Source organism: Dromaius novaehollandiae, chromosome 17, assembly GCF_036370855.1.
Source record: "Dromaius novaehollandiae isolate bDroNov1 chromosome 17, bDroNov1.hap1, whole genome shotgun sequence".
NCBI classification, from domain to species: Eukaryota; Metazoa; Chordata; class Aves; order Casuariiformes; family Dromaiidae; genus Dromaius; species Dromaius novaehollandiae.
In genome coordinates, this window is record NC_088114.1 from 11,181,449 (window position 1) to 11,207,923 (window position 26,475).

Consider the following 26,475-nt stretch of genomic DNA (forward strand, 5'->3'; position numbering starts at 1 on the left):
GAAAGCAAACTTACGCAAGCAGTACTCTCAGCCTAAGAAGCACAGTTAAAAATGAGAATTCAGTAGCAAGTGGGAGGTCTGATGTTTCCTGTACTACAAAAGTAAACTGCAAAATCTCTGGTCAGTGTATACAAACTTCAGTGATGACCTGCATCACCTTCTCTTCTTGAGGCAATACTGATAGCTCAAGTGCTTACCTGGCAAAACGGTACGATATTTAGCCTTAAGCTGGAATTTGACTTTAATTGCAGTGAGCAAGTCTAGGTCAAGTTATGATAGTCTGTTAAAGCTTACTTGATATCCCTTAATATGTATTAAAACTTCTGCTTTTCAAGTTATATACCTAAATGCATGCTACCTCCTGTACTGAAGTTCTCTTAACTCTGTACATGAGGAAAGGGGGAATGTTCTTTAGAACAGTGTAGTCAAGACTGTCTTCTCAGGTAAGTCCCATCCAGGGTAGGAATGATGGCTAACATTCCTTTACCTGGTGGAAAAGGGATTCTGCTCATGCTCTTATCTGTAGTCATGAGCAATGTGCCTCTTTATTGCTTCCATATTCCAGGACCAGACATGTTCTGAGGATACTTACCGCTCCCTTGATGAAAGGAAGTCCAATGTTTTCAGACTACTCAAGTACAAAGCTTTGTCCTCCTTCACTATGAGGCTTGCTGTATTTGTGTTAACATCCTTTAGGAAGTACTGGCATCTTGCCTTTGAAAGATGTGACCAAGTCCCCTAAAAATAGCAAGGATGGCAGTGATACTCATGTATCATTTAGTGTTATAGTTTCCAAAAGCTTTGCTGGCTGTTAGGACAGTTCTAACTGGGAGTTAAGTTGTAATACGGGAACTTGGTGCAAGGTCTTATTTCTCTTACTGAAGCTAGCTAGAGAAATGTGGTATTTCAGTGTGGACCAGATGTTGAAGGGAATAACCTTGGACTTAAAGCTGAACTTGAAGTAGGCAGATGCCTCAAGATTCTCGCTGTATAGAATGAGTGTCAAGTGGCTGCCTCTTGAAGAGGATATCGAGCTAAAGCATAGTAACTGGAAAAGGCCTTGGAGAGTCTTTGTTTCTATTTCAGCACTCTGAAAGTATTATCTGAGTTTGGATTAATTAAATCGAGTTTAGGAGCTTGGCTATGTTTCAGTTAAATCTCTTGACCACTCTTGTGATGTGAACTTTGTAACTTATGACAGACTGTATGGACTCAGGATTGGATGGACTCAAGATGGATTATCTTTTGGCGTGAATGCACCTCATACTTAGCTAGCTCATACTGAAGTACTTCTAAAGTGAGGAGTCAACTGAATAAGCCTCAATTACTGTGAGAGAGATTTCTGGGAAGGAGTAAACATTTCTTTACAAATGCATGCGTTTGGCTTGTATTGCATTACTGAAACTCTGCTGTGTCAAGATTAGCAGTTACTGAGTTGAGTAGTTCTCCATTGGTAAACTGCAGACAGAAACAATTCCTGAGGCATTCTTAGGCTCAGCTCTGACACAGCACTTCTAGGTATCTGTTACGTACCCAATTTATGGTTTAGCGAGTGGCTCTACATAAGCTGTAACAAGCCATGATCGGCCAGATCAAAACACAGTAAATAGTGTTTGTGACACCATCATGTGGCTTGTTGCCCTAGGGGTTTAGCCTATTGTATAAAAGCACTGGTGGTAAGTAAGAAAGGAGTCTAAGGAATGATACTGGTGGTGGTTACTTGACTGTTTGCTTGAGGGCAGGCTTTTTTTCTCCCTCTCTCTTCCAGTGCACTGAAAGACAGTACAGGTTAATCTCTTAAGCCTCAAGCCTCAGTGAAGCTGATACAGTTTCTTTGCTTGAAAAATACTGCTCTGAGGCGTAAAGCAGGTGCTCAGGCTTGTCACAATTACTGTTACATAAAACGTACCTTGGATCCATGCCCAACTGGTGCATGCTGTATAGGTAAATCTGACTCACTGTAGACCAATGGAAACAAAGTGATACTTGCTCGTGGCCATCTTTCTATTAATCTGATACTGGAAATGGATGGAAACAAAGTTAACCCAGAAAGATGAAAATGAGGAACAGTCATCTTTTAAGCCAGCCCACTCAGTGGCACAGAACTGAGTGTTCAATTTAATATAGAATAACTGGTGTTCAATCATATAACGCTAGGATACAAAGTACTTATGTTTTAAGAACTGGACATAAAGTCAGGGGGACGGGGGGGGGGGGGGGGGGGAGGGAATATGTAGAAATCCCTGAGCTCCTATTAAAGCTAAATGGCATGCCATCTTAGGCAAGGGGAGATGCAACTATTTTAACATGTCTCTTAGCTTCTACCGGTAAGAATTAGACCCTAAGAAGCAAGATGAACACAAGTCCACTTTTTAAAATAAGCCATTGAAAGTTGTGCTGAACTGAATTAGTGGTACAACCAACTGCCATTTTCCTCTAAGGCTCTGAAATCTTCTGTTAAGCTTAGTGCTAGTGTTCCTCTGTGACTGTCAGGAAAAGTGGGAGGATGGTTAGCAGGAAGTAGCTGCAACTCAACCCCCCCCCCCCCCCCCAAACAAACAAACAAAAAAAAACAGATTCATTTTGGTGGCACTATAACTTGAATCGTTTCTGTTGTCTTGTGAATGCTTCAGGGAGACTACAGCTAGCAGGTTTATCTGAAACTTGAAGCTGAAGGCTTCTGGGGTGGAAACATAATACTACCATGATACTTCCTATTTGACAACAGAACTTAATTTTTTGCTTTAAATTGGATCTTGGTTGATGTAACAGAGGGTAATTGTTAACAAACTGTGGTAGCTGTTAGCTAATAAGAGCAGAACAGCCAGAGGCAGCATAGATGCTGTATGAACACAAGCTATGACTGTATTCCAACATATTCAAGGCTAGTGTGTGCCTCCAGTGAAATGATTTGTGCCAGACCTGTCTCAAATGAAAGGAGGAAAGGGGTGTCTAATTGAAATATTCAAGCCTAAATGAGGGTTCCTGGAGTGTACTAGTCATACAGGTTGTCTCCATGTGAAAATGGGATGAAGCTTTGTCTTTGTCTGAGCTGGCTTATATCCTGATGTTCAGTTCAGACAGGACCGTAAAGCTAGAACATATTGTTCTACCTTAGCCAAGATAGACTGGGTGATGTCTCTGTAATTAAGATAGGCCATAAAGCGAGATGTTCTTCATCTGTCTGTTGCAACCTTATTGCTACCTTAGTTTTATTCGTCCTAAAGTGAAGACAGAGTTTAAGCCTGGGGGGAGGGACTTAAAGGTAAGGCGGTTAAGACTGCTTCATTAACTGGATGTTTATAAATGGTCCAGTTGAATTGTTTTGGCATCTTGAGGCTCTTCCTTGAGAAAAAACTTGTACCGAACGTAACAAAACAATCTCGGTATACCTATTAGAGTACCAATTGGAATGGAGAAGCTGGGGTAAAACCTCTAAAATAAGTGGCACTAATCTGATACTTATTAATTCCTGGATATAGTCTTGTTAATGGAGCAGTCAGTGCTGGACTGCAGTTGTCAAAGCATTACTGCTTTCCTAAATGTCATGCAAATACTGCAATACCAATCTCCATCTGGGGGAGAACAGAATAGAATTGATGTCTATGTATGATACAAGGCCCTCTAGATGAGGGTTCAGGTGAGATGCTAAGTTATCCTCTTTTCTTTCTTATCAACAAAAATAAGCTAGAGAATTGAGACCTACTACTTGAACTTCATTCCATAACAGTGCTAGGAGTGGGTTGCGTAGGGGTAATAAATCCTTTCTGTAAGACCCACTGATGCCATACATGGTAGTTCTGTCACTTATCAAATACTTAGCAATGTTGGTAAATTTGATATTAAATCTGGAATAGTGATGCTGCTGATAGCATATAGGCTATCAAATTACTAGTACCATGCTAAGCAATAAATACTTCTTGTCATACCTTTTAGTTTGTGTGAATAACACAGCTTAGGGGTGTCTTTGACTTGTGTTCTGTAGTTCCTTACTGATGGGATTTAAAGCAAAGAACTAGAAGACAAATTATTGTTCCAGAATATACACCCTTGCCAAGGGAATGTGCCTGTCTTGCATTTTACTCTGGAACTTTTTACATAATGATGGACATAAGAAGGGTAATAAAGCACTGTTTTCCCTCTTTCTAGCTCCAAAACTTGGGCATTAACCCAGCAAATATTGGATTCAGCACCCTAACAATGGAATCTGACAAGTTCATCTGCATCAGGGAGAAAGTGGGAGAGCAGGCACAAGTAGTGATAATTGATATGAGTGATCCAACAACACCCATCAGACGTCCAATTTCTGCTGAAAGTGCCATCATGAATCCAGCTTCTAAAGTAATTGCGCTAAAAGGTGAGTGGTGAGTTAGCCTTCTATTCTTGTAGTATGAACCGTGCGGTCTAGCTGTACTGCTGCCTAAGTTGGCTCTTAAGCTTAAGGCTTGTGTAAACTTTTTAAGAATGTGCAGTGGAATCAGAATTCTTGCCTGAACTCGCATGCTGTATCTGGTAGTGGGTTTTTCAGTAATCTTTGGATGGCTTGCTTCCTCCAAGTAGGTGTGAAATGCTTAGGAGGCTGCAGTGCCAAGCCCGTCGTCAGTGAGGACCAGGCCAATGCATGGTGTACTTTCTCTTGAAACAGGTGTTGTAAACGTACTGGATACTTGGTGCAGAGAGGAATGGAGGTGTAGAGCCACTCTTACTCTCTGCTCTGTCCTTTGACCCTTTCTTGTAGCTCTGAAGAGCTTAGTAGATACCAACAAAATGGCATAAGGATAGCCAGTAGCTACTAAAGCCTGAACTTACAGCACCCTAAGTTTGGCAGTCATGAGTTCTTGAAGATAGAAGACCTCTGCTCATCAGTTACCTGTGGTGTTGACCTTGGCTCTGAGCTACCTGAGCTCTAAGAATAATCCTTAGTGCATCTCTGACTCTTTTCTTAAATCAGTGACTTCTAGTGTTTAATCTCAATAACTGATCTGTTACTGACTATGTTATTTTCTTCCTGCATCTTGTCTAAACAGATGGTGAGTGAACTTTGTCCTGACATTTCATGTTCAGTAATACTGAATGGTCTAATCTCATAAAAAGTACTGAACTTTAAGGTAGCCATTTGACAGTTCACTGCATAGCCAGATGGGGATCTTAATCCTCAACTGGTACTATAGTGAAAACATTCTCCATTGGCTTGTTGCTAACTATTTGGTTGCTTTGGCTATTGACTGTACCGAGTAAAGGACAACAGTGTGTGTATGATAATAGTATGTAATGTGTATGTAATCGTAGTACAGTTGGTAGACAAAAGCAAGTTGCAATACTTTTATGAGAGACCTCTACTAGCATGCCCTGTGTGCTATTCATTTTTGCCTAAGTGTGGTATTCAGTGTGAAAAGTCATGGTGAAATTACTTAGGGGTCCAAGAAATAACTGTACTCAGAACTGTCGCAAAACCTGTAACCGCTGTCTTCGATCTCAGACTTATACTGACATTAGGGGAAAACTAATCTGTTAAAGTTTGACTTCAGCTGAAACTGCGATTCAGCAAGATGCTTATGTCTTGCTAAGGACTGCCCTATCTGGAAGATGGGTAGAGGTAATAATGAAAAAATCAATTCCAGATCTGTTAGAATTCACTGTTCTTAATCTTGGACCCCTTTAAACCAACCTTATTGGCAAGGAAAGTGCATTCTCTATACCAGCAGAACTTTATCCAGCTCTTAAACTATCAGCATCTTGTTTTAAAACTAACCTACTAACTAAACAGGTTATCGTCAGCTTCTAACAATCTAGCTTTGTTCTTGCCAGTGTTAGACTTGCTCAAAAGGAGTATTGTCTGATGCGGAGTGAATAAGCTTGTCCTCTGACCAGATGTGGTTAAGTGTGTGATGTCACATTGACATGCAAATTTGCCAGGTAATTGTAAACTTAATGATCTTTTACTGTACACATAACCTAATGACTAAAGGGTGGTGGGGAAAAGAGGAGGAGTAAAGCCAACATGCTGTTACCCAGGATGACTAGAACTACAGTAAACTGCACTGAAGACATGGTTTAAGTTAGTTTGTCACTCCAGACTTTCCCTGCTGATTGACTGAGGCTTCAGTAGTCCAAACTGTTGGGTGTTGTGAGTGTGTGCGCCATGATTGGGAGTTGCTCATAATCTGAGGATTATTGAGCAAGAAACATACAATCCCACTCTCAAGCAAGAAATGAAATGGTTATTGAGTTAAGCTGAAATACAGTATGCACAATTTCATTTCTGGATTGCATGTGGCATTCTCCTGGTGTATCAAATTTTATGCTTTGCCCATGATTCTCTTGCTTCGTTTTGTACTGAGAGTACTCCCCAACCTGTGTGAGGAAGTGGAGAATGCAGCACTTGAGGGTGCTTCCATTCTTTACAGAATGGAGAAACTTCATGCTCCAGTGAACTGAAATGTAAATTCTTGTGCCAGTGTTCAAAAATGAGTTTGCTTACTTGACTCCACCTGTGTAGAATAGTCTGAGATCAGGAAAATGTAAGAAGTTTGGCTTTTTATCTCATCTTGGCCTAAGAAAGCACTGTAGTATACTGAAGACTCAAACTTAGCACCTGCTCTCACCATTTGTGGCTTTATAGCAGGCTCTGCTTGCTCTTATCCAAATTACTGAATTATTGTAGCTAGTTCAATTACAGTTGAGAGCTCTAAACTTTGCATTTCCTGTGTCTCACCTAACCAGTAACACTGCTATGGCCCCTGTCATCCAGTGCTACCTGGCTGACTAAGCTTCTAAAGCTGTTTCCAATTTCTAGAGTACCATGAGCTTCCAGCTCATCTTAGTAGGACACTGAGCCTATCAGTCTCTTGTATTTTTTCAAAACTAGGGACATCTTGCTTCCTTTTCAGGAAGACTGACTTCCAGAGCAGCTTCTGTATGCATACACTGGAATCCCTCTTTAGGATGATGGTGACTAGAGCTCTTCCAGAAGAAACTCTTGCACGCCTTCTGGATGAGAGGCTGCGTTGTGCAAGTTCCAATATCAGTCCCTTGATTGCACTAGTCTATTGCTGGACAAATTGGTGGGAGCAGCACATTTACTGTATTGGACAGCTATCACTTTACAGCTGATGTTAGGCCTGGGCTTATTGCATTTGTACGATACAGTAGCTTTGTACACAGCAGGTGGCAAGATGGTCAGAAATGGGCTGCTTTTGGTTTCAGGAAAACTTCAGGAAAGCTAGCAAGCTGTCCTAGGAACTAGTTGATCAGGTTAGTTTAGGCCGTTGCTCTTGGGAGCGAACATAAATGCTGCATGTGGGAGCTCTGAAATCTTGGCTTGTATCTTTTGACGCTTAATTAGCCTAATATAATAACTTCACTGTATACTAAGGCCTTGTAGAGCAGTGAAGTTTGTGTTAACTTGGGATTATTATTTCTTGGAAATAACTCCTCAGTGGACAGCAGCCTTCATCTGTCAAGAATTGCCAGTAGAAGGGACATCTGGCAGTTTGACAGTAGAACTTCTGAAGTATTACTAGCACAGAAAACACTTCTGAAATGTGGATAGGGTTAATGGCATTATAAGCCAGTACTCTAGCAGTCTGAGTGGATGTCTTGTGAACAGAAAACAATATTCCTAGAGCTGAGTTTTGTCTGCAGTCAAGTAAAACATCACTCTGATTTCCTGAAATAATAGACTTTATTTTCTCAGTGCTCGGCTCACTGGGTTGTTTCAACTGCATTAGTCTTAATAGTTTACCTTTACTAGCTTCTCTGGTGGTCAAAAGGAATACTAAAGTCAAGCTTAAATCTGCTGTATAGTTACCCATATCATGAAATGGTAATCTAAACAACTGGAACTAAAGCTCCAAATCTCTCTCTAAACTTTCTGACCTTTTTACTCCGTCCTTTTCAATAGGCGTTTGTTGTATTACTGTTGAACAAAGTCTGTCTCCTAGTTATGTGTGGAGTCTCTTCAACAAAAATAGGATGGAAGCTGTAGTCTTCAGCTATTTCAAGAACTATTGCAAGTCTTTTGCTGTTGGACTCAGTCCAAGTGATCTAAAGCAGCTACTAAACTGACACAAATGGGAGCCACTTTCTCTATTAATAATACTGAATATCATTTACAGATATAACTTAGTATACCAGGGCTGCTACTTAAACAAGAGCTTACACAAGTTCTGTGGCTTAGACATACTCTCTTCCCTAAACTTTGTAGTTAGCCAAAATATCTGTGCTTGGCAGTTGTTGGCTGGCATGTCCATAAGAAGGCGGCTTTTGCTTCTGGGCTGAGGAGGCTGGGGGGATTCTGTCTGATGCGAGTTAAGGAGGCTTAGTCAGATGTGACAGGACACTAACTCAGTCTGTAACATTACTGGAGTAGTTAAACTGAGTGCTTGTAAATAGGCAAAACCGCAGGATGGCCACTGTAGTAACTGGATCTATGATGTTTCTTGGGTTTTGTTATACCAGCTGGGAAGACACTTCAGATTTTTAACATTGAGATGAAAAGTAAAATGAAAGCCCACACTATGGCAGAGGAAGTGATCTTCTGGAAATGGATATCTGTGAATACAGTTGCCTTGGTGACAGAGACTGCAGTCTACCACTGGAGCATGGAGGGAGAATCTCAACCCCAAAAGATGTTTGACAGGCATGCAAGTCTTGCAGGCTGCCAGATCATCAATTACAGGACAGATGAACACCAAAAATGGCTATTGCTGATAGGAATTTCAGCACAGGTAAGTTCCCTGGAAATAGTATACTATGGAAATGATCAGGAAAGCACTGACCTCACTTTTCTTCACTTAACAGCTCTTATAATTCCTTAACTTTGTTTTCTGTAGATCAAAATTTCAGAAATACCTGTTGAGTAGGAATAACTTGACCGTTTAATGTGATTAAAGCACTGGGGGAGGGAATATGAGGGACACTTATTTCTATTTAGTTCACTATTCCATAGGTCTTGCTATAAACATTTGAAATCTTATCTCTAAAAGCTGCCCTTTCCTCTTGTTTCTAGCAAAATCGTGTGGTTGGTGCAATGCAGCTGTACTCAGTTGATAGAAAAGTCTCCCAACCTATAGAAGGCCATGCAGCAGCTTTTGCAGAATTTAAAATAGAGGGAAATGCCAAACCTTCCACGCTCTTCTGTTTTGCTGTGAGGAGTCCTGCAGGGGGCAAGGTAAACTCTGCAACTGTTTGACTGTTCTGATGTAGCAGAAATCAGTACAACGAGAACTTCAGTGATTGCGCAGTTCAGTATACGCAGTCTAAAGAACTGCTTGTGAACTGTGCCCACAGCATATTGGGTTAGTTGGTATCAAAATGCTTTCTTTCAGTGGGACAGAAACTGCAAAAAGCCTGCATTGCTTGTGTGGGACTTAAAAACACAGTGAGAACCACGCTAAAGGTGTTGAAGCATCAATTCGTAGCCCACGTGACTTTTTGTGCATACAAAGCTATTCGTCGTTAAGCTGCCTCTTACGTTTTGGATCCATTACAGAAGAGACTAGATAAGCCTGAACACTGTAGGTTCTTTGCATCAAACTATTAGTGAAATTCAGTAGGAGTTCAGTACGGTATAATTGCTGTCAGTTTGTAAAGAGCTGAGGTAACACTGAAAGTACTGTACTTTCAAGTCTTACCGTGCACAAATTGCTGGTAATTGACAGCAAGTCTTACTTCAAACATCTTGAACAAGTTGTTTGTGTGTCATGGAGTAAGAATATACAGTCTGCTGTCATAGGAAACATGTTTTTCCTCAACTTTTCCTGGCCTTTGCTTTAGCAAATTCTGAAAAACTTTGTCCAACTGATCTGAAGCACAGTTGTCCATACTGCACTACTTCAGGACTGGGCAGATATTCATCAGCCAAGTGGCAGGTGACTTTGGGTAGCATGTCTGGAAAGAGGAATTTCTTTCATGTGTGGATGTACTTGCAGGCAATCTTGTGACATGCACTCTTTTCTTCCTAGCTACACATAATTGAAGTGGGTCAGCCAGCTACTGGAAATCAGCCATTTGTTAAGAAAGCTGTTGATGTGTTTTTCCCACCTGAGGCGCAGACAGATTTTCCTGTGGCAATGCAGGTAAATGTTTGACCAAAAAAAAAATCAACTTTATAGCCTGACAGGCAGCTAGCATCTCTATCGTAAAGAATACTTTTTGCTAGTCATTCTGTTTTTCCTCCTACTTCTGGGAGGGATGTTAATAGATTTGTGAAAGGTAGCCTGGACATTAAAACAGTAATTTAAATGTAAATGTGCAGGCTGCTCCAGTATCTGTCTGGCTACATTGACTTAGGCCTGTAGAGTAGATTTGAATATACGAAAAAAGAAAAAACCCTTCAATAGTGTCTCTTAGTAGGATGTCTATAATATCTGTCAGGCCTCTTGTTCCATAGTTAAATTCAACTAGCTTCTGTGCTATCTTATATTGACAGCAGTCCAAAAGTAACTAGACACAGAGTATTGAAAGCAGTCTGTCTGTTGGGCAGTCCTTTAACTCATGGTTTCTTACCTAAACTGCTACACTTGTTGGTAGCAGGTGCTTCTGCTGCTTCAGGCTATTGAACTGCCTACTACAGGGTTCTAGATGGAGTATTACCGTGTTTGATATAAATGGGCATGAAAGTGGCATCTCATCTACAGTAGATGTCATGATAACAGTCAGATGGAGGAGGGGGAAGTTCTATATTAGCCTACTTGCTATAGTAGTAGCAGAGAAAAGGCACTTTTATAGATTAATGGGGTGTTCTTCAGGGAAAGAACATAGCCGGTTGCCTTGACAGACCAAACCGCTATGTCTGCAAGACCAGACGTTAAGCATGAAGAGCAACCTATCTCACAGCATGCAACTGTGAACAAAGCCAATAGACCAGCTTCATAAATGAACCAAGAGATGTTCTGCTGTATTAGGTAAACAAAGCAAGCTGTCTATATAGCAGGATTCATGGAGCTCTGTACCTCAGCTTGAGACTTCCTTAATAAAATTCTGAAGACTTCTTCCAAAGTACTTCTGTAGCTGAAGATCAGCTTGGCTTGAACACATCCCTAACTTAAGTGACTTGACAGCTAAACTGGACTCCTTCACAACTGAGCTTGCTTTAGGTTCCTCTGGTTCTCTAGGTAGGCCTTGCTGGAAAAAGATGGGATTTTTCACGTTAACTTCTGAATAGAAACTGGTATTGGTGTATCCAGACTAGAATGCTAGTTATGGCATACCTTTCTCCCTCAGCCTTACTCAGTCTTAATTCCCTTCAGCTTCTCTACTTAGTTGAACTATAGCTCTAAGTGGCCAGCAAAGCTATTTGTTGCTTTCCGAGTCTGCAAAGAGGAAGCCTGAAGCTATATTTGTTACTAGTGTCAGTGCAAAGGCATGTCATTGCAGTATGGTCCTGTCACGAGGCTAAAGGCAACTGTCTTCAGTTCCCCCCCCCCCCTTTTCTTTTTCTCTCAATGTAGTCGAGACTAAGACTGCAATACTTATCTTTTGACAGATTGGAATTAAGCATGGTGTAATCTACCTGATCACAAAGTATGGATATATTCATATGTATGACTTGGAGTCTGGAGTGTGCATCTACATGAACCGTATTAGTGCTGATACTATCTTTGTCACAGCTCCTCATGAACCTACCTCAGGCATTATTGGTGTGAACAAAAAAGGACAGGTAACAAAGCCAGAAATGTATTTTTGAGCCTTCTAATGTTTGGAGGGAATGTAGTAAAGTTCATGGGGGAAAGCAACTACTTGACTGATCGGTTTAACCTCTACTTGCACAGAAGTGCTTGAGGAGGAAGAAATCTACTTGTTTTTCTGAATAACCTACCACATCACTGAGAAGCTGCATAGTTGCAGTTTTGGTTGCTGTATTTAACAGTAGATATATCAAGGGTAGTACTTCTCAGATTTGCCTTTTGTTCTTTCCAGGTGCTTTCTGTATGCGTTGAGGAAGATAACATTGTGAACTATGCTACTAATGTTCTCCAGAATCCTGACCTGGGTCTGCGTATGGCTATCCGTAGTAATTTAGCTGGGGCGGAGGAATTATTTGCCAGAAAGTTCAACACACTGTTTGCTCAAGGAAGCTATGCAGAAGCTGCTAAAGTAGCAGCATCTGCACCAAAGGTAAGCAACCTAAAGCTAAAGCTTTGAAGTTGTAAGGATTGCTTTAGTTCATATACTCTGCTGAAAATACTCTGCTGAAAACTCTAGGTTGGCTATACTCCACACTGGACCCTCTTACTGAAAAGTGTGATTGAGAGTCAGTCCAGAGCAAGACCTGCAGTTCTCTCAGGTGCTGGTATAGGATGAGGGACCGCTGGCTAACATTCACTTGTGTTTTAGCACTTGGCACTTGAGAACAAAGGAAGTGGTGTGATGCTAGCCTTAGTCGTCTGCAATTGAGTTGCTTGTCCTGGCTACTGTATTCTTCTGTATCCCATCAAGGAGCATCTGATATCCTTTCCAACTGTGGACTTAACTCACTGTGGTCACTGACTTCTTGCTAGAACAGCACTGTGACTTGAGTTTAATCAAGATCTGTACCTAAGGGGTTAAGAATAGATGCCTTAGTGTATAGCTCAGCGTAACAGTTTTTGGTTGTTTTTTTTTCTTTTTTCTGACAAACACTATTCAGACCTTGCAGTAGAGCAATGTTTAATGAGTATCTTGTTCCCCTTCAGGGAATTCTGCGTACCAGTGATACAATCAGGAAGTTCCAGAGTGTGCCAGCTCAGCCTGGGCAGGCATCTCCCCTGCTCCAGTACTTTGGAATATTGCTTGACCAGGGACAGCTGAACAAGTTTGAGTCTCTAGAACTCTGTCGCCCTGTACTACAGCAGGGCCGCAAGCAGCTTCTGGAGAAGTGGCTGAAGGAAGACAAGGTAGGCTGGATCGTGATGCTAGCTTTATTCTGTTGCCTTGTAACAATTAAGTGTGAACAATAACTCTTGTTAATAATACGTATATGAATTCCTCTATCTACTCTGCCTGACAAATTACTACTTCTGACTTTTCAGCTGGAGTGCTCGGAGGAGCTGGGAGACTTGGTGAAGACAGCTGACCCAACCCTTGCACTCAGTGTCTATCTTCGTGCTAATGTGCCAAACAAAGTCATTCAGTGCTTTGCTGAAACTGGTCAATTCCAGAAAATAGTGCTGTATGCTAAAAAGGTGAAGTAGTTTATCACATATAGTAGACTTATCTTATGCTTAATCTGTACATTCTCAGGCTATCTTCCATAAGATAAGCTTAGTTTCTGTCACTCAAAACTGATAAGTAGCTAAGATTGAGAAACAATTGTTTTTTTCATTCCCATAGTGCAGATAGTAGTGTATGACTAAGCTCTGCACAGTCTGCAAAAGTTAACTTCAGAACATCCAAAATTATACAAAATAACTCAAACTTTGCAGTGGCTCAGGCTAATTCTAGAGGATGAAGATAAGACTCTTCCTAAATGCATCAGACAGGCTTTTTTCTGACTGGTTACAAAACACCTTGCCTGATATCCACTCTTTAAGCTTAGGGTCTTGCTTGATAGTGCCTTAAGACTGAAATGCTTGTTCCTAGTCCTCCTCTTGCCTATCAGGAAAAATGCCCTAGCACAAGTTCAGCTACTTACTGAGTAGTGAATGTTGAATTTTGTGTCAACAGGCAAGCAGTCTTTTTGCCTGAGATATGCAGGAAGATGGGGGTTTGGGTATGGCAAGCCTTAGACCAGATGATAATGTCCATGCTGAAGAATCTATATGCTTAAAGGAGGCTCAAAGCTCCTAGACATGCATGACTGATGTTTCTGCTGAAAACTCTAGGTTGGCTATACTCCAGACTGGATCTTCTTACTGAGAAGCGTGATGAGAGTCAGTCCAGAGCAAGGCCTGCAGTTCTCTCAGATGCTGGTACAGGATGAGGAGCCACTGGCTAACATTAACCAGGTGATGCCTACAACAAGAGTACTGGTCTCTTTCTAGACAGAGGTAATCGCATAGTACCATTTTGCAGACTGGTAAGGCCAATTCAGGTCTCTAGTTGGCTTGGTTAGATAAGTTTGACTAAACTCTTAGTCAAGTTTGATTACCATTCAGTCTTTAGAGGCAGGTGTGTTTTCAAGCTCCTGTGGAAGCTCTCTGACTTATTACAGTAGTCCTGATAGTGAGTCTGTCATTATCTTGGTCTAAGCAGTAATGGTTGTTACTGTCTGCTTAAAGCTCCTATTGTTGGCTCTAACTGAGCATATATTAACTCCTCCTGTTCAGAGAACTTACAGGAAGATGGACAAACAAATCTAAACTGAGTGCTGGCTCCTAGAGGCTGCTTCAGGTGAACGGACAGAGAAATAAGGAAACAATTTAGGTGGTTAAATAACTGAAGCTATTTAGTTTCTGTAAAAAAGCTAATACTTCCTCTATCTGAACAGAGGAGGGATGGGATTTGCAAGCCATGCTTAAACAGTGGGTGGCAAAAAAATGATATAATAGCTCAAAGTAATGCCCTCCTTGCATTCTAGACAATCTACAGAAAGCAAAGCGTAAAACCTGTCTCCCTGCGTTACCCTGGTAGTAATCCTGTGGAAACAAAGGGGACATAGCATACTACAGTGTGCTGCGGTGAGCTGCCTTTCTAGTGTTCTTGCCAGGCCACTACTATGTACAAATAAAAATATGCATGTGTGTATATATAGACCCCCTTCTCTGACTTGACCAATCTCAACAGATTGTGGATGTATTCATGGAGAACAGTCTTATCCAGCAGTGCACTTCCTTTCTGTTGGATGCTTTGAAGAATAACCGCCCTGCAGAAGGCCATCTTCAGACACGTCTGCTGGAGATGAATTTGATTCATGCCCCACAAGTAAGACTATCAACCTAGTTCCTTCAAAAAGTGAAGAAAAGACAGTAGTAGGCTTGTAAACTTCAGATCTAGAATATTAGACAAGAATCTGATGCCTGATGCTGATACCTATAAATAGTTTAGTAACATCAAAGGCTACTGACAAGTAACTGTTGTGACTTGACTTTGAGGCTCAGTTGCTGTGATTCTCTAATAGTGTGAACATAAAATGTAATCTCCCTAGGTTGCAGATGCCATCCTTGGAAACCAAATGTTTACACACTATGATCGTGCTCATATTGCCCAGTTGTGTGAAAAGGCAGGCTTGCTCCAGCGAGCTTTGGAACACTACACAGATCTCTATGATATTAAACGTGCTGTTGTTCACACTCACCTCTTGAATCCTGAGGTAAGTCCATTGTGCAGAGTAAGCAAGTGAAATAACAAGCTTCAGGGGTGAAGCGGCCGCTCCTTAATGCCTTTGTAGCTGCTAAATTCCCTGCAGCAACTGTAAGATTGTTTTGGAGGTACCTAAGCAGTTCATGTGGCTGTGATTAAAGAGCGTTTGTCCAGTTAATGATTATACCTTAATCTGCACTACTGATGGCTTAAATCTGCCCTCAGTTTCCCAGGTGGGCAATTCAAATCTTATTTTTAAACTGCGTTTTAGTTGTTGTAAAGATGTTGAGTATGCTTCCTTCCAAGACTCCATTCTTAGTACGTGAAAGATTTGTCTGTAATAGCTGGGCTAGAAACTCCGGCTAGCTCTCATATTTTTAGAAGTCAGCTGTATCCTGTATAAGTTACTGAGTAGAACTTCTTTCTCTTTGCAGTGGCTTGTGAACTTCTTTGGTTCTCTCTCAGTTGAAGACTCTGTGGAGTGTTTGCGTGCCATGCTGTCAGCTAATATCAGGCAAAACCTACAGCTCTGCGTGCAAGTAGCTTCTAAATACCATGAGCAACTTGGCACCCAGTCTCTTGTGGAGCTTTTTGAATCTTTCAAAAGCTATGAAGGTATAGTACTGGAGGCAAGCAGCTTTCCTGGAAGTGCTGTCCAATTGAAACTAATATTAATATTGCCAAGTTACCTGTCACGTAGCCAGATCTTAGGTGTTTAGTAAAGTGCTGAGCTCATCACAAGGTAGCTTTGTTCTAGGAAGTTTAACTCTTGGGTGAGGGTGGGAAAGACAAAACCTGAAAGAAGGAAAAAAAAACTTCTGATTTTTTTTTGCAGTTGAATGAAAGCTGCTCTCCTAGCAGTACTGAACTAAGCTACAAGCTAAAGCCCAAAACAGCCTGCACTTGCTTCACTTGCACTTCTGGCTATATAAAAACATTTCTTTTAGGACTGTTCTATTTCCTGGGTTCCATCGTAAACTTCAGCCAGGATCCGGATGTCCATTTCAAGTATATCCAGGCAGCTTGCAAGACTGGTCAGATAAAGGAAGTAGAAAGGATCTGCCGCGAAAGTAACTGCTATAATCCAGAACGGGTGAAGAACTTTCTGAAGGTAAATATTCTGTCCAGTAAACTGAGCTGCCTTTAAATGTTTTGCTGAACCGCAGCCTTCAAATGAAGGGAGATGCCAGCTTAAGGTTTAGCTGGCATTGCTGTGAATAGTCTCCTATGTAATTGGAACAGGAGCCTGATGCTGTTTCAGGCATATAACAGGTCCTTCTGGGTTGTCTCGGGAAAAACAGACCCAGACCCACGATTCCTTTAAAACTAGCCTGTATGATCTAACTTGTACCACACTCCATTAATATGTTGTCAACTAACAGTAGCTGAATCCAGGTTGGCAGAAGGAAAGACTATGCTGAAGTATTCCCCAGGATATTTAGCAAGGATGTTGACTAGACAAAGCTTATTAAAACTGGAATCGACCTGTGCTGTGTTCTGAAGGGTTTCTGTGCTTTCTGACTGGTGAAATGGGATTCTAATGCCACTTCACTTTGCATTGTTAACACTTTTGGCCCAGCAGCTGCCTTCTGAATGAATATGCAAGTAGTCAGTCATGTTGAAGCTCATGATGTAGGGCCTAATGTGACATTTGCTAAAGAGACTAAACATAAAACTCAGTACTGATAGACTGGCCACGTGGTATTCATTGCTGATTACTTGGTTTTGCAGTCAGTTGTCCACTTGGCAGTCTTAAGCTGAAATGTGGTGAATTCTAGTGTGAGAGAAGTTGGTTAGACTTTTTGCCATGAATGAAAATGCTTTATGACAAATGATGGTTTCTTACTCAGTTTTGTTGCACAAAATACAGGAGGCAAAGCTCACGGACCAGCTTCCTCTGATCATTGTCTGTGATCGATTTGACTTTGTTCATGACCTGGTGCTCTACTTATATCGCAATAACCTGCAGAAGTATATAGAGATCTATGTACAGAAGGTAAGGAGAATCCAGTTTTAAACTCTTGGTCTTTCCTTCCTTAGAAAGGAAGCTGACTAAAGCAGAATCTGCAGCATCTCAGTTGTAGGCTTATCTTGGTGCTTCTAATACAGAGGCTCTTCACTGAGCTTTTGTCTGCTACAAACAAACCTACAGGTATAGTCTTTCCTGGAATTTGTATACAAATGGGTTAGTGCCTTGAAAAATGCTCTGGTTTAAAGCACAGCCTAGTGGATGTTTAAATAGCTAACTAAAAACTTACTTCCCCCAATAAGGACAACTAGCGGTAGGTTAATAATGGTGGTAATAACTAATTTTGATGGTGGCTTGTTCTAGGTGAATCCCAGCCGTATACCAGCTGTGGTTGGAGGGCTTCTTGATGTGGATTGTTCTGAAGATGTCATTAAGAATTTGATCATGGTGGTTAGAGGGCAGTTTTCAACAGATGAGCTGGTGGCTGAAGTGGAAAAAAGAAACCGGTAAGAAAAAAAATCCATATGTTAGACCCTAGTGTCAAGATTTCTTAAACATGGTATATACCCAGATTAAATTGGCTGCAGTTCCGTTGAATGATATGTACCGATTGATCTATACTTTTCTATAGTAAAGCAGGGTGTAACTCCTGTATACAGCTTAAACTTTTCTAGCAAGTCTTCTGATTTCTTGGGCTATATAAGAATGCCTGACAACACCGCGTGGTGAATAATGAGGCTTTTGAACTCTGCGTTCTTTTACAGCTCATCCGTGGGATGTGACTGTTCTGTCTTGATAGTAAATCTGGATAAAACTGTCTTTGCAGTCTCGTTGTAGGTACGTGGCAGCTTGTGTAATTAGTTTGTAGTTAACTCTGAAATGAACAAATAGCTTTAAGAGCTGCCTGATAGAATGGGAGTTGAAAGGCAAGATGACAAACTTAGTGGTATGTGCTACCTTGCCTGACTTTAAACTGCAAACTTGGCCTCTACTCATTAAAAAATGGCCAAACTTGGCCTCAACTCCTATTAAAAATCAGTATCTGGTTCTCCATCTGCTTTCGAGTCTGACTAGCAGACCTTCTTGAAGGGAAGGCTGGGGACTAATGGGTAGTTGTCAAGTGTGCCTCTTCTGACTTGTAAAGCTAAAATGTTTCCTTCTTCAAAGGCTTAAGTTGCTGTTGCCATGGCTTGAATCAAGAATTCATGAAGGCTGTGAAGAACCTGCCACTCATAATGCCTTGGCCAAAATCTACATTGACAGTAATAATAATCCAGAGCGGTTCCTTCGTGAGAATCCTTACTATGACAGCCGTGTAGTAGGCAAATATTGTGAAAAGAGAGACCCTCATCTGGCCTGCGTTGCTTATGAGAGGGGGCAGTGTGACCTGGAACTCATAAAGGTTAGCAAAACTATGTTCATAAACATGTTAAAGTTCTTGCTACCTAAAGTGGAAGCCTAGCCGGCTATTTGTCTAACGCTTGCAGAATCCTGTCTTGTAGTCTCACTTGGGAATTGAGGTAGGCAGGGTTGGCCTATATGGAGACAATAACTTATATACTAACCAGAGGAACTCTTATGCTATGTCAGAACTAAAATTATATAGCTCTGCAGCTTTAAGGTACCATTCATGTCTTTCATCCGCTAACTGCTCAAAGTTAGATCAAGTGTACTTGGGCCCAACTGATTAATGTGTTAACTTGTTAAACCTTTGTTAACTTAAGTTTTTTGACAAGCCTTGAACACTCGGTCAGAGCAGAAGGGGCAGGTCATCATCTACTCTTAACCTACAATAGAAAAAGAAGCTTCCCTGAAACTTCTGATGAAAATAGAAAGATGAAATTTTCCTGCATTGTAGTTGACCCTTAGAGTTGCTCTAATACTTGATTAGAAATGAGGAAAATAGATGTTGACAGTCAAACTGCACACACTTGTTCAGATAGCATTCCTCTCCTATCTTAAGCTTGTTGATTCCTAGAACCTCCCTCAGAAGTTCAAGGGCAAGTCAAATTCACAGGGTTCTCCAAACATATCCTAGTCTCAAACTGGACACCAGAATTCAATGTCAGATTGCAGTGCCTCTGGCTGCTATGAAAGAAAACATTCCGCCTCCTACCTGCGCTTTTGTACTAGTATATGCAAAGAATGTCAGCTGTGCAGGGGTAAGAGGGGTAGCTTGGTTTTTGTCCTGTTTAAAGGCAGTAAATGCTGTTTCCTGGCAATGCCCTCCATGTGGGTGTTACAATATGGCATAATCTAGACTTGCCACTAAAAGTGGATGACTTCCCAGACTGAAGAAACTATTTTTGAAGCAGTAACTCCTCTGTAGCTGTAAAATTAAGATCTATAGCTAGCTAAGTTCAGCCTGTTTCTTATTTCAGGTTAAAAGGTGGCTCTGAATTGTGGTTTCGCTAGGAGATTTTGCTAGGATAGGTTTTAGCATTCTAGTTAATCGTAAAAACCCGACCGTACCAGTTTCTTCCTTGATCTGATGCCATGAAGAAGCGTTTCTGTTTATGGAGGAACGATCTTCCTCGTGCAAGAGTTATTCTGAAGACACTGTTTCCCCCTAGAAAAGGGCTCAAGTCTGCAGCTAGATAACTAATAGATGTAGTAATTATAAAGCAAAGTTGTGAGACTACCAGGCTACTCCTAATAATCTGCTTACAGCAAAGTACTTGAGATTCCAAAAGCTAATTTTGATACTAACAGAACATGACCTGTTAGTAGAAAATGGAGTAGGCCTTCAGGATTCTACTCTTCTAGTGGGTAATTTGAACTCAGTGGCACTAATAGGATCATAACTCATAACTCCTTTTCCTTGCTGTCTTCCTGTGGGAGATCCCACACTTAATCTGCACTCTTAAGCTTAATATTTTAACAGGGGAAATGCAGCCACCTGCTATTCTGAACACTTCTAGCACAAAGCTAATGATATCAGATATGTAACTTGTTTCTAGCTGTAAACTCCAGCACTGTTCCTTAAAGTTACTACTTAACACTGCCCAAGCAAGTGGCTCCCTTTCTAGGTTTAAAACTTAAGTTCTTCAGGCTTCTGCAGGTCTTCACTTCAAACAGAAGCAAATAGTTACTGTGAAGCTACTGTCACAGTATTTGTCTCGGGCAAAATCAAGAGAAGCTATAGAAACTCTGCTGGAGACCTTCTCCATGAGCCTTCCAGATCAGAGGTTGGGTAAGAACTTGTCTGTGGTACTTAGCAATGGTCAGCAACTAGTTCTAGTCAGTCTCTTAGACTGATTCATAGTTAGCTAAACCTGTCTTGTGCTACTAGCCCTTAATATTTAATTCTGGTGTTCATAACTCTCTCCTCCTTCAGGTTTGTAATGAGAACTCGCTGTTTAAGAGTGAGGCTCGCTATCTGGTACGCAGGAAGGATCCTGAGCTCTGGGCAAATGTTCTGGAGGAAAACAATCCATTCAGGCGGCAGCTTATTGACCAGGTACAGTGCAAAGGCTAAAGACTAGACTCTGTCAATATGAGGAGACCTCAGATTGACTCAAACCATTCTGGAAAGTTAAGGACCTGTCTTCCCCTTGAGGTCCCTTGAGGCCCTATCTCAACCATACAGAAACTGTTAAGGTGGCAAGTGACTCTGACCTTTATGGTCATAGCTATCAGTAAAGTATTCTTTCTCTGTCCGACAGAGGGACCCACCTCTGGTGAATATTCTCCTTAGGCAGATCAGGGCAGGAGTTTAATAGCTATAGTCAGCACAGAAATAGTTCTTCCTTGCTGACTGTGAATAACCACTTTTGAAATTTTGAAGCCTTAATTTGTAGCTTGCCAGAATGGGTTGGAAACTATTGTATTTGGGGTAAATGCTTAATCCTGTCTGAATTCTAGGTTGTCCAAACAGCTTTATCAGAGACACAGGATCCAGAGGAGGTTTCTGTTACTGTGAAGGCTTTCATGACTGCTGACCTGCCTAATGAATTGATTGAGTTACTGGAAAAGATTGTCTTGGATAATTCTGTATTCAGTGAACACAGGTAAGAGGAAAGCTATGCCCACAAGCTTAGCCTGTTCAGTGTCTGTTTAGGTTGTCAAGTGACCCAAGTTATTCTTGTGCCTGTTGGTTCTGTGACCTAAGCACTACGAAAAGTAGCTGTGTACAGTCAGGTGAAAAAGCAGAATTTGAGGAGCTCTGTGCTTTTAAGAGCAGAAATGGTCGATGCTATTCCGTTTGCAATCATGTGTCTAAAGGAAGGAATACTGGTACTGGCAAGCAATTTCCTTGTTGAGGGCAAACAGCAATACTCATCAGCCTGGGTTTGAAAGGTCTCTGCTAGCAATAGCAAGCAGGTGTATGCAGCTCTTGTTGCATGTACAATACATGTCACTTTAGTGCATGGTAACACCTGCTTATAAGGTGCATCTTGTTCACCAAAGGAATCTCCAGAATCTGCTGATCCTGACTGCCATTAAGGCTGACCGCACTCGTGTGATGGAATACATCAATCGACTTGATAACTATGATGCCCCAGATATTGCGAACATTGCCATCAGCAATGAACTATATGAAGAAGCCTTTGCTATATTCAGAAAATTTGATGTTAATACTTCAGCAATCCAGGTGAGGCATAGTTCCTGCATAAAGGTCTAGAATGCTAGTAATAAAGCGAATGGGAAGAAGTGTACTATTACACTGATTCTTCAGGAGTAACTGGTACTTGAGAGAGACTTAAGAGAACAGTTTCTGTGTGTTATCAAGTTGGGAGAAGTGGGAGTATGTGCAAGAGTAGCAATATAGACTCAAAATAGTGACTTCAGAGGCTTGCCTGTTTAAAGGCATCAAAAGATTCCAGTGTGCATTGATGCAACTTGATGTGTGTGCACTGAGTGTGGTTCAGAGTGACTACCTTGGAGACTCATAACTGAAAGGGGCACGAGAAGCAAACACAAGCCTCTCGTTGCCTTGAGGCGACCATGTTGACCTCCTCTGTGAGGCATGGGAGAAACTGTAGTGACAAGAGTTTCATTCTCTTGGAGTCCCCTGGGCTGAAAGGACTGTTCTAAAAGCAATTAGCTTCATATTTCTTGCATAGTAACAGCCTATGCTCTCAAAGGTAGTAGAGCTCTGTTAGAAGGCAGTAGTATAACTGTTTTATTTTTAACTTGCAACTTCCATTTCAAACAGGTGCTGATTGAGCACATTGGCAATTTAGACCGCGCCTATGAATTTGCAGAGAGATGCAATGAACCAGCAGTATGGAGCCAGTTAGCCAGAGCACAGCTTCAGAAGGACTTAGTGAAGGAAGCCATTGACTCCTATATAAAGGCAGATGATCCATCTGCCTACATGGAAGTTGTTCAAGCAGCTAATAAAAATGGTAAGACAAAGCATCCTCAAACTTGAATTGCTTGGACATGAGCTGGGTTATTGAATTTACTTTGAGCAGGAGGGATTCTTGGACACATTCTCAGTGTCAGCCTAAACTGAAGTAGTCCCTGGAGTGGTTGAGGCAGAGATTAATGCGATTCATGTCAAAAAGTTTATTGTCTGTTGCTATACCAGAGACTTTCCTGCAGAGATCCTTTAGACTGCTCTGGTCTAAAATACAGCTAGAGATAATTTTAAGTTTAGATTTAGCAAGTGTGTAGCTGAATTTCTTGGCAACTGAATTGTAGGGTGGTAGCAAGAGGTTAAACCTCACATGAAGGTGACTGTGTTTTAAAGTAAGGAGTTTCTTAACTCAAATGAGTATGATTTAGTAGCATGGAGGAGGAAATCTTTGAGTGAATTAGCCAAAACTGTTTCTAAGGTGAGTGAGGAGACTAATACGGAACAGCTAAATAGAAGATCATAAACATCTCTTTCTTTCTTCAAGATAACTGGGAGGACCTAGTCAAATTCTTACAGATGGCCAGGAAGAAGGCTAGAGAGTCTTATGTAGAGACTGAACTTATTTTTGCTTTGGCAAAAACCAATCGTCTCTCAGAACTGGAAGAGTTTATTAGTGGCCCTAATAATGCCCATATACAACAGGTATGTCCTGATCACACTTTCAGTGTATGACTAGCTTCCCAGTACTGGTTCACTCTTGATTCTTGCTGTTCTTGTTTACGTTGTGTTCCTAATCCAGGTTGGTGATCGCTGTTATGAAGAAGGGATGTATGAAGCAGCAAAACTTCTCTATAACAATGTATCTAACTTTGCTCGCCTGGCATCTACCTTGGTGCACCTCGGAGAGTACCAGGCGGCAGTGGACAGTGGCCGCAAAGCCAATAGCACAAGGACTTGGAAGGAGGTAACCTAAACTCATGTTTAATGGTCTGCAGAATGTGCTCTGGTGTTCCTTTCAAGTATTTTGCTTTTGAGCGTGATTGGACGCCTTTGGTCTGTAAGTAACGTAGGAGTTAGACAGTTATGAATAACTGTTCTTACACTGGTCTCTCTGATAGTAGCTCGCTAACTGTTTCTGGCTCTAGAATATGTTTCTTCAATAAGCTGTCTTCTTGCCCAAGATTATAAAGCTTAATTTCAGAACAGTGTAAAACAAATAGCAGAGGTTTTAATTCTAGAGCAAGCATTATAGTAATACCTATTTGGAACTGTACATAATCCTTGAATTTGGTGAAGTTTCACTAATCAGCTTCCTTTCTTTTAATATGAGGACACTAAGCATTGCGGTGTTCTCCTGTGAACTCACTTATTTGCTGACTCTCATTATAGGTATGTTTTGCCTGTGTGGACGGAAAGGAATTTCGCTTGGCGCAGATCTGTGGCTTACACATAGTAATCCATGCTGACGAACTTGAAGAACTGATTAGTTATTATCAGGTTAGATCACTGTCAATGTCCTAGAAAACTTTATTAGCAGGTACAAGCATGCTGTCTAAAGTTAACTGGTCATAGCTAAAACCTGCTACCCTATAAGGCTGATCCTGGAAGACTACTGAAGTGAATTGGATTCATTACTCCATCTCCACCTCTTACTAGTTGTATACAAATGTTTTTTGTAGTGAAGGGAAGGGTGATAGCTTTCACGGTCTCTTGTTTTACCATTCTATTGGTTTACTGGAATCCAGAGTTTTACAAAATTAAGCTCTTAAAGCATTCTAAAAAGTGTATTCACTTATTTGAACAGAAAAGCTTGTTGAATTTAAGTGCAAATTGGTTGTGAATTTGAGATTAATCCTTATCTTCCTAACATCCAGGATCGTGGCTACTTTGAAGAACTGATTGCTCTTTTGGAAGCTGCTTTGGGTCTAGAGCGTGCTCACATGGGGATGTTTACTGAACTCGCCATCTTGTACTCCAAATTCAAGCCTCAGAAAATGAGGGAACATCTGGAGCTCTTCTGGTCTAGAGTTAATATTCCAAAGGTATGCAGCAAGGTAACTACACTGCAAGTGAAGTGGGGAAGCTGTCAGTGAATCAAGCTGACTGATTCCTTGTCTTATCAGGTGCTCAGAGCTGCAGAACAGGCTCATCTCTGGGCAGAGCTTGTATTCCTCTATGACAAATATGAGGAGTATGACAATGCAATAATTACAATGATGAATCATCCCACTGATGCTTGGAAAGAAGGGCAGTTTAAAGACATAATTGCCAAGGTAAGTATTTGGTTAACTGAATCAGCTGCTGAAAGTTGTGTGGTTTGTTCTTTTTTTCTCTTTTAAGAACAGAGGCAAAAACGCACAACAACCCCCCTTTAGAAAATTAGTTTGCTTAAACTACTGCCAGTTTTCTTGCTATACTTAAAACAGAACTTCTAATTAGGTTTAACGCAAGAATTAAGATCTAATCTTGGACCCTTTGTTTTCTGTTGTGTGACACACTCTATTGAATGGCAGCAGCTGGCACAGAATGTTTTCAGGGACTGATCATAGCTCACAAGCAAGAGGTGTAACCTCCTTAATACCTTTTGAGCTGGCTGCTGTCTTAGTCCAAGGCTGTGACAGCTCTTGAAAGATCTTTGCAAATGCTTCTGATTATTTCAATGGAAGAATTGGCCTGGTCTGTCCCATGTACGCAGTGGAGAGTAGTGGCTTGCTGAACAGTTTAGATAGGAACGTGTTCACATTTTGGAATCTCACTGATCTTATGAGCTACAAGGCAACAACTCAAAAGACTGGTTGTAAGACTACAGCCTCTGCTGGCTTTAGGAGTTCAACAAATGGTCACATTAACTCTAACTCTAGTGGGCTCCCTGTGCCCTCCCTGTGCCAGAATCTCATAACTGTGTATAGGTTAGAATTGGTTTGGACTACTCCTAGAAGCAGATGATACAAGACGCAGTCTTAACATTGAACAAGAAATCTGTGTGAGAAATGTGTGTGTCACACTTCTGGCCTTTAGAAGAAAGCTTAAGCTTTTATTTAAGAGTCAGATAAACTGTGGTGTGAGTGAAATGATCCAATCTAAGCACCTTAAACTTGTCTGCATTTGAAGTACTAACTAATGTCTAACCATACAGGTGGCCAACGTGGAGCTGTACTATAAAGCCTTGCAGTTCTACTTGGACTACAAACCTTTGCTGATCAATGATCTTCTGCTTGTATTATCTCCACGACTGGATCACACCAGGACAGTCAATTTTTTCTCAAAGGTGGGTTTGGGCTGTAGTCAATGAACAAGAAATCCTCTCACGCAGGTTAAGACACTTCAGTCTCTGGCTGGAGAAAGGGACTGGCCTCTGTCAGGTGGCTCTGCCTCCAGTATAAAGCACAGAGAAGCAGCTCAATCCCAGCTTGATGTGGGAGATGTTGAAAGGGTTAACAGTATCGTAGGCCAGTTATGCTATTGTACTTCTGGACATATAAAATAGCTTGTCTGCAGGTCTGAAGAGTACTGACAGCAAGCACTTACCATTTCTTATTACAAAAGTTATACCTGCTTCAGGACTACTGAGTGTTTGAATTGCTATACTTAATCTCATACTGGAAACATCTTAATTCCAGGTTAATCAGCTACTCCTAGTAAAGCCTTATCTGCGTTCAGTCCAGAACCACAACAACAAAGGAGTTAATGAAGCTCTAAACAACCTTCTAACGGAGGAAGAGGACTACCAGGTGAGCCCCCACAAAAATATGACTGCTAGGCCTGAGGTTTGCTGCTCTTTCTCCAACAAAGAGGCCATAAGCTTGGTTGCTCCCCAGCAGACATGGTGTAAGACCCTTCAGTAGAAGGGAACTTCTGCAATGCGGCTCTAGTGAGAGTATAATCAAAGGATTTTAGCAGGGTGTGGAAGGCTTGGGTCACAGTGTGATAATCTACAAACAAAGCAGCTACCGCAATTATTTCTCTCAGAACAAGCTTC

General features: G+C 41.3%; 1 protein-coding gene across 3 annotated transcripts in view; it reads left to right on the plus strand.

Moving 5' to 3' along the window:
• CLTCL1 (clathrin heavy chain like 1) overlaps positions 1–26,475 on the plus strand; it is a 38,060-nt gene that overhangs the window by 5,415 nt on the left and 6,170 nt on the right. For all 3 annotated transcript variants that reach the window (XM_064522157.1, XM_064522158.1, XM_064522159.1), the window contains exons 2-28: positions 4,150–4,357; positions 8,461–8,729; positions 9,011–9,172; positions 9,966–10,079; positions 11,489–11,662; positions 11,923–12,120; positions 12,678–12,878; positions 13,014–13,166; positions 13,806–13,928; positions 14,707–14,844; positions 15,068–15,232; positions 15,657–15,837; positions 16,170–16,333; positions 17,093–17,218; positions 17,555–17,697; positions 18,359–18,593; positions 20,529–20,651; positions 21,056–21,201; positions 21,602–21,785; positions 22,350–22,542; positions 23,041–23,198; positions 23,296–23,460; positions 23,886–23,993; positions 24,371–24,538; positions 24,620–24,769; positions 25,633–25,764; positions 26,117–26,227. In XM_064522157.1, coding sequence (XP_064378227.1) covers positions 4,150–4,357; positions 8,461–8,729; positions 9,011–9,172; positions 9,966–10,079; positions 11,489–11,662; positions 11,923–12,120; positions 12,678–12,878; positions 13,014–13,166; positions 13,806–13,928; positions 14,707–14,844; positions 15,068–15,232; positions 15,657–15,837; positions 16,170–16,333; positions 17,093–17,218; positions 17,555–17,697; positions 18,359–18,593; positions 20,529–20,651; positions 21,056–21,201; positions 21,602–21,785; positions 22,350–22,542; positions 23,041–23,198; positions 23,296–23,460; positions 23,886–23,993; positions 24,371–24,538; positions 24,620–24,769; positions 25,633–25,764; positions 26,117–26,227 — 4,392 coding nt within the window. The remainder of the gene's footprint in view (positions 1–4,149; positions 4,358–8,460; positions 8,730–9,010; positions 9,173–9,965; positions 10,080–11,488; positions 11,663–11,922; positions 12,121–12,677; positions 12,879–13,013; positions 13,167–13,805; positions 13,929–14,706; positions 14,845–15,067; positions 15,233–15,656; positions 15,838–16,169; positions 16,334–17,092; positions 17,219–17,554; positions 17,698–18,358; positions 18,594–20,528; positions 20,652–21,055; positions 21,202–21,601; positions 21,786–22,349; positions 22,543–23,040; positions 23,199–23,295; positions 23,461–23,885; positions 23,994–24,370; positions 24,539–24,619; positions 24,770–25,632; positions 25,765–26,116; positions 26,228–26,475) is intronic.